This window comes from Oncorhynchus mykiss, chromosome 23, assembly GCF_057628025.1.
Source record: "Oncorhynchus mykiss isolate SJ-2025 chromosome 23, ASM5762802v1, whole genome shotgun sequence".
Lineage (NCBI taxonomy): Eukaryota > Metazoa > Chordata > Actinopteri > Salmoniformes > Salmonidae > Oncorhynchus > Oncorhynchus mykiss.
This window is the reverse complement of record NC_143044.1, coordinates 60,345,001-60,357,617: the sequence shown is the minus strand read 5'-3', so window position 1 is coordinate 60,357,617 and position 12,617 is coordinate 60,345,001. Positions and strand designations below refer to the sequence as shown.

The following is a 12,617-nucleotide window of genomic DNA, read 5'->3' as shown; positions in this document are numbered from 1 at the left end:
CTGATATTATAGAAATACTGAGGGGCCGTCTGGATGAACCTACAGAGAGAAGACGACACTGATATTATAGAAATACTGGAGGGGCCGTCTGGATGAACCTACAGACATTAGACGACACTGATATTATAGAAATACTGAGGAGCCGTCTGGAAGAACCTACAGAGAGAAGACGACACTGATATTATAGAAATACTGGAGGGGCCGTCTGGATGAACCTACAGACAGAAGACGACACTGATATTATAGAAATACTGAGGGGCCGTCTGGATGAACCTACAGACAGAAGACGACACTGATATTATAGAAATACTGGAGGGGCCGTCTGGATGAACCTACTGATATTATAGAAATACTGAGGAGCCGTCTGGAAGAACCTACAGAGAGAAGACGACACTGATATTATATAAATACTGAAGGGGCCGTCTGGATGAACCATTGGATGAGAAGGTTAGAGGGGAGAGGCCTCGGGTCATTGGATGAGAAGGTTAGAGGGGAGAGGCCTCAGGTGTCATTGGATGAGAATGTTAGAGGGGAGGGGCCTCGGGGGTCATTGGATGAGAAGGTTAGAGGGGAGAGGCCTCGGGGGTCATTGAATGAGAAGGTAAGAAGGGAGGGGCCTCGGGGGTCATTGGATAAGGTTAGAGGGGGGGGTCATAGGATGAGAAGGTTAGAGGGGAGGGGCCTCAGGTGTCATTGGATGAGAAGGTTCGAGGGGAGAGGTCTCGGGGGTCATTGGATAAGAAGGTTAGAGGGGAGGGGCCTCTGACCTCATCCAATGCATATTTTAAAAAGAAGACACAAGAATGGACATGAGGAGGCAAGGAAAAATGCATTGAGAAAGAGCCTTAGTTTGGCCCATTGACTTACACTGCAGGGGAGATTTCAGAGACTGTCCGGATACCGTGGTTTCCCGAGAGAGTATACTCATGGAACAGCACCCACTCTGGAAAACCCAATTGATGTGCCTTGGTCCCGTAGCTGGAGGCAGGGTGGACCTGAGCCATGTGTCTGTTGGTCAACATGAAGTAGTTTCCTGAACCATCCACATCACGGGCAATCTGAAAACAGGGATAAAGGAACTTCATATTTGCCATTAAACAAATTACTGCATGGAAAGTGACAGGACACTGTCTTCCATACAGGACACCGACTTCCATACAGGACCCAGGACACTGACTTCCATACAGGACACCGACTTCCATACAGGACACTGTCTTCCATACAGGACACCGACTTCCATACAGGACACTGACTTCCATACAGGACCCAGGACACCGACTTCCATACAGGACACTGTCTTCCATACAGGACACTGTCTTCCATACAGGACACCGACTTCCATACAGGACACTGACTTCCATACAGGACACTGACTTCCATACAGGACACTGACTTCCATACAGGACACTGACTTCCATACAGGACACCGACTTCCATACAGGACACCGACTTCCATACAGGACCCAGGACACCGACTTCCATACAGGACCCAGGACACTGACTTCCATACAGGACACCGACTTCCATACAGGACCCAGGACACCGACTTCCATACAGGACCCAGGACACTGACTTCCATACAGGACACCGACTTCCATACAGGACACTGACTTCCATACAGGACACCGACTTCCATACAGGACCCAGGACACTGACTTCCATACAGGACACCGACTTCCATACAGGACCCAGGACACCGACTTCCATACAGGACACTGACTTCCATACAGGACACTGACTTCCATACAGGACACCGACTTCCATACAGGACACTGACTTCCATACAGGACACTGACTTCCATACAGGACACCGACTTCCATACAGGACCCAGGACACTGACTTCCATACAGGACACTGACTCCCATACAGGACACCGACTTCCATACAGGACACTGACTTCCATACAGAACGGTGAGTTCATTCAGATGTTTAATGTGTATGTGATCCGGTCGGGAATTGAACCTTGGTGTTGCTAATGTAGCAGATTGGGATCTGCCACTTGCGCGGCCAAATAGCTAGCTTTCAGGGGCGTGACACGCTTCAGGAGTGTGGTCACGTATGTGATCCCTTCGGGAATTGAACCTTGGTGTTGCTAATGTAGCAGATTGGGATCTGCCACTTGCGCGGCCGAATAGCTAGCTTTCAGGGGCGTGACACGCTTCAGGAGGGCGGTCACGTATGCAATCCCTTCGGGAATTGAACCCTGGTGTTGCTAACCTCGGGTTGGAACCTCGGTATGGAGTGGAACCGGGAGGAAACGGAACACGCTTAAACGAGCAGTGGGACGTCCTCTACACCAGCACTACGGTTCTCCATTGTCCACCGACCTGCATGAAGAACCCTGCCAGCAGAGCTCTCTTGATGTTGAGTGTGTTGGTCTTGGTTCCGAAGGACGTCTCAGAGATGGGCAGCTCTATTCTCTTCAGGATGTCCGTCAACTCTGACCTGATGGCGTCTGCCGTCTGAAGGGCGCGGTGGTTCAGATGGTAGTCCTGACACCACTTCTCTACGCTGAAGTCTGAGGGAATAACGAGAAGAAACATTCAGATACAAGTGAGGAGAAGAGAATAGAATCAAGTAGAATAGAATTAAATTGCAAACAGTGCATTCGGAAAGTATTCAGACCCCTTGACTTTTTCCACATGTTACTTTACAGCCTTATTATAAAATAGATTTAAATAGTTTTTTTTTTTACCTCATCAATCTACACACAATACCCCATAATGACAAAGCAAAAACAGTTTTTTAGGAAAAAAACTGAAATATAACATTTAAATAAGTATTCAGACCCTTTACTCAGTACTTTGTTGAAGCGACTTTGGCAGTGATTACAGCCTCGAGTCTTCTTGGGTATGACGCTACAAGCTTGACACACCTGTATTTGGGGAGTTTCTACCGTTCTTCTCTGCAGATCCTCTCAAGCTCTGTCAGGTTGGATGGGGAGCGTCGCTGCACAGCTATTTTCAGGTCTCTCCAGACATGTTAAATCGGGTTCAAGTCCAGGCTCTGGCTGGGCCACTCAAGGACATTCAGAGACTTGTCCCGAATCCACTCCTGTGTTGTCTTCTCTGTGTGCTTAGGGTCGTTGTCCTGTTGGAAGGTGAACCTTTGCCCTAGTCTGAGGTCCTGAGTGCTCTGGAGCAGGTTTTCATCAAGGATCTCTCTGTACTTTGCTCCGTTCATCTTTGCCTCGATCCTGACTAGTCTCCCAATCCCTGCTGCTGAAAAACATCCCCACAGTATGATGCTGCCACCTCCATGCTTCACCGTAGGGTTGGTGCCAGGTTTCCTCCAGACGTGACGCTTGGCATTCAGGGCAAAGAGTTCAATCTTGGTTTCATCAGACCAGAGTCTTGCTTCTCATGGTCTGAGAGTCTTTAGGTGCCTTTTGGAAAACTCCAAGCGGGCTGTCATGTGCCTTTTACTGAGGAGTGGTTTCTGTCTGGCCACTCTACCATAAAGGCCATGATTAGTGGAGTGCTACAGAGATGGTTGTCCTTCTGGAAGGTTCTCCCATCTCCACAGGGGAGCTCTAGAGCTCGGTCAGAGTGACCACCGGTTCTTGGTCACCTCCCTGACCAAGGCCCTTCTCCCCCGATTGCTCATTTTGGCCGGGTGGCCAGCTCTAGGAAGAGTGTTGGTGGTTCCAAACTTCTTCCATTTAAGATTGATGGAGGCCACGGTGTTCTTGGAGACCTTCAATGTTGCAGAAATGTTTTGGTACCCTTCCCCAGATCTGTGCCTAGACGCAATCCTGTCTCGGAGCTCTACGGACAATTCCTTCGACCTCATGGCTTGGTTTTTGCTCTGGCATTCACTGTCAACTGTGGGACCTTATATATACACAGGTGTGTTCCTTTCCAAATCATGTCCAATCAATTGAATTTTCCACAGGTGGACTCCAATCAAGTTGTAGAAACAGCTTAAGGATAATCAATGGAAACAGGATGCATCTGAGCTCCATATCAAGTCTCATAGCAAAGGGTCTGAATACTTATGAAAATAAGGCATTTCTGTTTTTTATTTTTAATACATTTGCAAAAAATTCTAAAAACCAGTTTTCAATGTGTTATTATGGGGTGTTGTGTGTAGATTGAGGAGGGGGTGGGGACTATTTAATGAATTTTAGAATAAGGTTGTAACCTAACAAAACGTGGAAAAAGTCAAGGGGTCTGAATCCTTACCGAAGGCCCAGTATAGTGAAGTATTTCACAATGTGATGCTTTTTTGAGCTCAATGGATGTGACTGACTGTCTTTCTGGCTGCATTTGAAGTAACTAACTCACATGTCTCTCTCTGGCTGTATTTGAAGGCGTTGTAGATGTTGATGAGGGTGAAGTGGTCTCCCTCAGGGTGCCGGAACTTTCTGTGACACTGTTGTACCTCTTGGGTCCTGCCAACAGGTGGCTCCAGGAAGCAGCTTGGTGCTAAACGCAAAACAGACAGAATCAATAGGGTGGTTAGCATTGGTGCTAACACAGACAGACATAATCAATAGGGTGGTTAGCATTGGTGCTAACACAGACAGACAGAATCAATAGGGTGGTTAGCATTGGTGCTAACGCAAAACAGACAGAATCAATAGGGTGGTTAGCACTGGCGCTAATGCAGACAGAGATTCATTAAAGGTTAGCATTGGCGCTAACGCAGAAAGACAGAGAATCAATAGGGAGGTTAGCATTGGTGCTAACGCAGAAAGACAGAGAATCAATAGGGAGGTTAGCATTGGTGCTAACGCAGAAAGACAGAGAATCAATAGGGAGGTTAGCATTGGTGCTAACGCAGAAAGACAGAGAATCAATAGGGAGGTTAGCATTGGTGCTAAAATAGACATATCAACAGGGTTTGCATTGTTTGACCAAGCTACCGTACTCTCCCTGTATAGTACCTTGTGGCTCATTGTCTGAGTGGGAGAAATAGCAGCCGCCTAGGCTTCAACTGCAAATGCTCAGAGACGAGACTATGTCCATATGGCAGATTATACTGTCTGGCAGATTATACTGTCTGGCAGATTACACTGTCTGGCATACTGTCTGGCAGATTATACTGTCTGGCATACTGTCTGGCAGATTATACTGTCTGGCATACTGTCTGGCAGATTATACTGTCTGGCATACTGTCTGGCAGATTATACTGTCTGGCATACTGTCTGGCAGATTATACTGTCTGGCATACTCTCTGGCAGATTAAACATCCAAAAGGTCAGAGACTAGACTATGTCCATATAGTAGATTATACTGTCAGGCAGATTATGCATTCTAAAGGTCAGAGATGCCTGAGGTAGTTGTCCATAATGGTTAAGACTGCTTATGATGGATATTCTAATATCTTCAGTAGTGGTTATAAAGGCGTTATGGATGTAAACATAGGCTTGAGGGTTTAACCCCATTACAAGTTGGTTGGTTGCACCAACATGGTTTAAATCAATTTTAGATTAGACCTAATCTAGACTTTGCAAATCTACGTTTATAATTCATCAGAGATGTGTTGCACCACTTAATTTTAAGACTGGATTAGTTCATCTAAGGTTAAATCACTAAACTATGATCAGTGATACGTGTCCTAATGGATTCACCATATAAATATGTTGTAGTTCTATGGAAACAAACCAGCACTGGTCAATGTGAAAGTGACTTTTCACTTTCACTCAAAGTGACTTTTCACTTCAGGCTAAGGATGAAATTAATTGCACTTATCTGTCAAAGGATTTAGCTGGATAGTTGAGTTTAACGAACATGATAAACCACAGGAGATAAAATTGTTAATCACAATGAAAATAAAGGACATACAAATGATTCACACTGATATTTGATTCATTTAAACGGTGTCAGTTTAGATTTAATCCCAAAACTGAATTTAAATTAGTTTTTAAAACAATGGAGCAACAAGATTACATTTGATCTTGGTTTGAGTTGTAAATTAAATTTAGTGTAGAAGAAGAATTAGATTGAACTATGATTATTGAAAACGAGGTTTAAAGTTCAGGGCAAAAACATTACTAGATAAACCTTGATTAAACCCAGATTAAGAGTTAATCCATGTTGGTACAATCCACCCTGGGGGAATCAAATAGAATCAACAACATTACTAGATAAACCTTGATTAAACCCAGATTAAGAGTTGATCCATGTTGGTGCAATCCACCCTGAGTGAATCAAATAGAATCAACAACATTACTAGATAAACCTTGATTAAACCCAGATTAAGAGTTAATCCATGTTGGTGCAATCCACCCTGGGGGAATCAAATAGAATCAACAACATTACTAGATAAACCTTGATTAAACCCAGATTAAGAGTTGATCCATGTTGGTGCAATCCACCCTGAGTGAATCAAATAGAATCAACAACATTACTAGATAAACCTTGATTAAACCCAGATTAAGAGTTGATCCATGTTGGTGCAATCCACCCTGAGTGAATCAAATAGAATCAACAACATTACTAGATAAACCTTGATTAAACCCAGATTAAGAGTTAATCCATGTTGGTACAATCCACCCTGAGTGAATCAAATAGAATCAAATAGAATCAACAACATTACTAGATAAACATTGATTAAACCCAGTTTAAGAGTTAATCCATGTTGGTACAATCCACCCTGAGTGAATCATATAGAATCAAATGAGCCAAAGGTTGTAGGAGTGTAAACTACATACCTGATAGCATAGCTGCGATGGTCACCATCTCGTTCACACAATCAAACTCACAGGACGCCAGCAGAGCCTTGGCCATCTGAGCATCCAATGGCAACTCAGAGATTATGATCCCGATCTCTGATAGGTTCCCATCGTCGTCCAATGCCGCAAGGTAATCCAGCTCCTCTAGCGACTGCATCAGACCCTCTGGATCTGGATAGAAAGTAGACAATTTAGATCATAGATAATAAAATACAAGATGTGGATAGGAAGTAGACAATTTAGATCATAGATAATAAAATACAAGATCTGGATAGGAAGTAGACAACTTAGATCATAGATAATACAATACAAGATCTGGATAGGAAGTAGACAACTTAGATCATAGATAATAAAAGACAAGATCTGGATAGGGAAGTAGATAATCCTTTACATAATAGATAATAATAAGAAGAGATATTAGACAGAGAAAACACCTGTTTAACAAAATGACTTGTCAGTTGATGCTTTGGATTATGATCATATAGTATCTGCTCAGCTCCTCAAGGGATCGAGGGCCTTACTTTAACTTTCACAAGAGATCGAGGGCCTTACTTTAACTTGAACAAGAGATCGAGGGCCTTACTTTAACTTGAACAAGAGATCGAGGGCCTTACTTTAACTTGAACAAGAGATCGAGGGCCTTACTTTAACTTGAACAAGAGATCGAGGGCCTTACTTTAACTTTAACAAGAGATCGAGGGCCTTACTTTAACGTTAACAAGAGATCGAGGGCCTTACTTTAACAAGAGATCGAGGGCCTTACTTTAACTTTAACAAGAGATCGAGGGCCTTACTTTAACTTGAACAAGAGATCAAGGGCCTTACTGTAACTTGAACAAGAGATCGAGGGCCTTACTTTAACTTGAACAAGAGATCGAGGGCCTTACTTTAACTTTCACAAGAGATCGAGGGCCTTACTTTAACTTGAACAAGAGATCGAGGGCCTTACTTTAACTTTAACAAGAGATCGAGGGCCTTACTTTAACTTGAACAAGAGATCGAGGGCCTTACTTTAACTTGAACAAGAGATCGAGGGCCTTACTTTAACTTTAACAAGAGATCGAGGGCCTTACTTTAACTTGAACAAGAGATCGAGGGCCTTACTTTAACTTGAACAAGAGATCGAGGGCCTTACTTTAACTTGAACAAGAGATCGAGGGCCTTACTTTAACTTTAACAAGAGATCGAGGGCCTTACTTTAACTTGAACAAGAGATTGAGGGCCTTACTTTAACGTTAACAAGAGATCGAGGGCCTTACTTTAACAAGAGATCGAGGGCCTTACTTTAACTTTAACAAGAGATCGAGGGCCTTACTTTAACTTGAACAAGAGATCGAGGGCCTTACTTTAACGTTAACAAGAGATCGAGGGCCTTACTTTAACAAGAGATCGAGGGCCTTACTTTAACTTTAACAAGAGATCGAGGGCCTTACTTTAACTTGAACAAGAGATCGAGGGCCTTACTTTAACTTTCACAAGAGATCGAGGGCCTTACTTTAACTTGAACAAGAGATCGAGGGCCTTACTTTAACTTGAACAAGAGATCGAGGGCCTTACTTTAACTTGAACAAGAGATCGAGGGCCTTACTTTAACTTTAACAAGAGATCGAGGGCCTTACTTTAACGTTAACAAGAGATCGAGGGCCTTACTGTAACTTGAACAAGAGATCGAGGGCCTTACTTTAACAAGAGATCGAGGGCCTTACTTTAACTTTAACAAGAGATCGAGGGCCTTACTGTAACTTTAACAAGAGATCGAGGGCCTTACTTTAACAAGAGATCGAGGGCCTTACTTTAACTTAACTTGAACTTGAACACGTCAAAAGACAGTAGAATACAGAATCAGAATAAAACTCTCTTCCTGAAAAGAGCCTGAGCTCCAAAAAAGGTTGATCCAGGAATTCTAGCCTAGTTGTGTTCCAGTAGAATGGAGGACAGTAAATTCTACTTCCTCCTCATTGTGGCGTTGGAGGTCAGCTGGACGAAACGAGACGCGTTATGAGGTAATCATTAACAAGCTGGCCACTTTACTCCGTGGTTTGTGTCCAAAACGGTACACTACCCTTTTTGACCAGAGTAGGGCACTATATAGATAATAGGGAGCCATTTGGGATGCAGGTTTGTCACTGTCCTCAACTCTTCCCATGCAGGGACAGCCGGGTGGGTCGGGTCTCTCAGACAATGGTCCCTGGCAGGCCACTGGCAGGCCACTGTCAGCTCTACTAAAGCACGGCTGGCTGCCTCTAAACAGGACAGAGCACGGCATACGGACCTCCATCAGACCTTTACCCAGGACAAAAAAACGCTCCTGTACCCCGTACCACTCCACAGTTACAGCTATGGTTGCAAAAAAGTCTGCTAACTTTCAACAAAATGCCCAGGTTTCCCAGAATTCCTGGTTGGATGATTCCAAGATTTTCTGCTTATACCCTCCTGATTTTCTGGAAAAACTGGGAATTTGGGGAAAGTTGCTAGAATTGTGCAACCCTAGTTACAGCACACAGGGTCAGATCCATAGAAGTACAGATTATAACCCATGTAATTTAATTAGGACCTTTGTGGTCAGACTCACCTCCCAGACCAGCGTCTAATAACCTGGGAATACACTGAATACCCAGATACAACCAGGGTTTCTAGTCATGCTTCTACATCTGCATTGCTTTCTGTTTGGGGTGTTAGGCTGGGTTTCTGTATAAGCAGTTGGTGGCATCTGCTGATGTAAAAAAGGCTTTATAGATACATTTGATTGATTTGGTAGTTTGGGTCAATTCCTTTTTTGGTTACAGTACCACCAAGTACATTTTACTCTGCCCGGAGTAGCCCTGAAGTACCAAGTAGGCCAAGTAGACCCGGTGGACAGGTCAAGTAGACCCGGTGGACAGGCCAAGTAGCCCCGGTGGACAGGCCAAGTAGATCCGGTGGACAGGCCAAGTAGCCCCGGTGGACAGGCCAAGTAGCCCCGGTGGACCAAGTAGCCCTAGGAGGTCCTAGTACCCCTGGATGAGGACCACTGTCCTACTATAGTACCATGTAGAGTGTCTGTCTGGTAGACTGACCTGGTCTGGTGATGAAGTCACAGTGTCTCAGCCCTGCGATCTCCATCCTCTTGAGGAAGAGGATGGTGAAGGTGAGGTTGGTGTCCAGGATCTGAGGGGATGTCTCTATGGGGAGTACTCTCTCCTCAGGGTACAGGCAGAAACACTTCCCTGGACAAACACAGACAACTCAATCAATTTTTTACTATTTTCTACATCGTAGAATAATTGTGAAGACATCAAAACTATGAAATAACACATATGGAATCAAGTAGTAACCAACAAAAGTGTTATATTTATTTGAGATTCTTCAAAGTAGCCACCCTTTGCCTTGATGACAGCTTTGCACACTCTTGACATTCTCTCAACCAGCTTCATGAGGTAGTTACCTGGAATGCATTTCAATTAACAGGTGTGCCTTGTTAAAAGTTCATTTGTGGAATTTCTTTCCTTCCTAATGTGTTTGAGCCAATCAGTTGTGTTGTGACAAGGTAGGGGTGGTATACAGAAGATAACCCTATTTGGTAAAAGACCAAGTCCATATTATGGCAAGAACAGCTCAAATGAGCAAAGACGGGGGGGTCCAGTCAGCTGGTTCCTGATATCAGTACCTGTCTGTCCAGTCAGCTGCTTCCTGATATCAGTACCTGTCGGTCCAGTCAGCTGCTTCCTGATATCAGTACCTGTCGGTCCAGTCAGCTGCTTCCTGATATCAGTACCTGTCGGTCCTGTCAGCTGCTTCCTGATATCAGTACCTGTCGGTCCAGTCAGCTGCTTCCTGATATCAGTACCTGTCGGTCCAGTCAGCTGCTTCCTGATATCAGTACCTGTCGGTCCAGTCAGCTGCTTCCTGATATCAGTACTTGTCTGTCCAGTCAGCTGCTTCCTGATATCAGTACCTGTCGGTCCTGTCAGCTGCTTCCTGATATCAGTACCTGTCTGTCCAGTCAGCTGCTTCCTGATATCAGTACCTGTCGGTCCAGTCAGCTGCTTCCTGAAATCAGTACCTGTCGGTCCAGGATGTCAGTACCTGTTGATCCAGTCAGCTGCTTTCTGATATCAGTACCTGTCTGTCCAGTCAGCTGCTTCCTGATATCAGTACCTGTCGGTCCAGTCAGCTGCTTCCTGATATCAGTACCTGTCTGTCCAGTCAGCTGCTTCCTGATATCAGTACCTGTCGGTCCAGTCAGCTCCTTCCTGATATCAGTACCTGTCTGTCCAGTCAGCTGCTTCCTGATATCAGTACCTGTCTGTCCAGTCATCTGCTTCCTGATATCAGTACCTGTCGGTCCAGTCAGCTGCTTCCTGATATCAGTACCTGTCTGTCCAGTCATCTGCTTCCTGATATCAGTACCTGTCGGTCCAGTCAGCTGCTTCCTGATATCAGTACCTGTCGGTCCAGTCAGCTGCTTCCTGATATCAGTACCTGTCTGTCCAGTCAGCTGCTTCCTGATATCAGTACCTGTCGGTCCAGTCAGCTAGTTCCTGATATCAGTACCTGTCGGTCCAGTCAGCTGCTTCCTGATATCAGTACCTGTCGGTCCAGTCAGCTGCTTCCTGATATCAGCCTGGTATCTGCTGATGGATCGTAGTACTTCAGAGTTGGCCCTTATTCTGGGATGATACACCTGGTTGAAATAATACACGTTTAACCATAGAAAAACATATTATAACTATTTAATAACGTCATGAGTTAACTCATTTAATAGGATATCTATGGTCATAGCCTTGGCCTACATGTATAAACTAACATGCAATGCTTGTTTCATGGGGGTTAAACTCACATATCTTTTCTCCAGTCCTACGTCGATGACAAAGTTAACAGAGTCCACAGCCCAGAACATGTCCTCTCCCTGGCTTGTGGAGAGGAAAACAAACCGGCACCTGGTCGTAACGGTTCCCCTACTCCCCATCCCCTCCCCCAGGAGAGAGGGTGTCCGACCCTGCCCAGGGCACAAGACCACGGGCACCAGCTCCCCAAGGTCTGCCCCCAGTCTGGTACCCTCTCTCTGGAGGATAGCACGGGCACAGACAACCTCCTGTGGGGAGTGGCAACACAGTGTGAGAAGTGTTGACAGCACCATACGACTTGTCCCGTGTGGCTACTGGCTAGCAACGCCCCCAAGGTCATGGGTTCACTTCCTGCAGGGATCACATGTCTAAAAACTGTACAGCTCTGAGGATAATAGTGTCTGCTACTTGACCACTACACCCCAGGCTGGATGGTTCAACGCGAGGGGAAGAGAGGGCTTATCATGTCATAAATAGTTAACACATTTTGCTCGCAGACCAGTCAATAGAAAAAGGCTGAGTTGACATCCCTATTGACAGGCTTTAAAGCTCATTGTCACACACACACACATGGTCCAGGACAACAAGGCCTTTCAAAACGCTTTGTCATTCCAACAGACCACTAGGCAGACCACTAGGCAGACCACTAGGCAGACCACTAGGCAGACCACTAGGCAGACCACTAGGCAGACCACTAGTCAGACCACTAGGCAGACCACTAGGCAGACCACTAGGCAGACCGCTAGGCAGACCGCTAGGCAGACCGCTAGGCAGACCGCTAGGCAGACCGCTAGACAGACCGCTAGGCAGACCACTAGTCAGACCACTAGGCAGACCACTAGGTAGACCACTAGGCAGACCGCTAGGCAGACCGCTAGGCAGACCACTAGTCAGACCACTAGGCAGACCACTAGGCAGACCACTAGGCAGACCACTAGGCAGACCACTAGGCAGACCACTAGGCAGACCACTACACTAGACCACTAGACCACTAGACCACTCATAGTCAAACACACGGAAGCAAATAAAAGCAAAGGCAAACGACACGGCAGACGAGACGGCGGACGAGACGGGGGACGAGACGGGGGACGAGACGGGGGACGAGACGGGG

General features: G+C 45.5%; 1 protein-coding gene across 1 annotated transcript in view; it reads right to left on the bottom strand.

Annotated features, from left to right (window-relative positions):
- The window catches only part of LOC110511038 (putative pre-mRNA-splicing factor ATP-dependent RNA helicase DHX32), a 32,644-nt gene that overhangs the window by 1,353 nt on the left and 18,674 nt on the right, over positions 1-12,617 (bottom strand). Inside the window, exons 6-12 of the mRNA XM_090217815.1 lie at positions 11,500-11,754; positions 11,250-11,343; positions 9,737-9,886; positions 6,660-6,851; positions 4,288-4,428; positions 2,329-2,519; positions 868-1,058 (exon numbers count right to left, since the gene is read on the bottom strand). Coding sequence (XP_090073941.1) covers positions 868-1,058; positions 2,329-2,519; positions 4,288-4,428; positions 6,660-6,851; positions 9,737-9,886; positions 11,250-11,343; positions 11,500-11,754 — 1,214 coding nt within the window. The remainder of the gene's footprint in view (positions 1-867; positions 1,059-2,328; positions 2,520-4,287; positions 4,429-6,659; positions 6,852-9,736; positions 9,887-11,249; positions 11,344-11,499; positions 11,755-12,617) is intronic.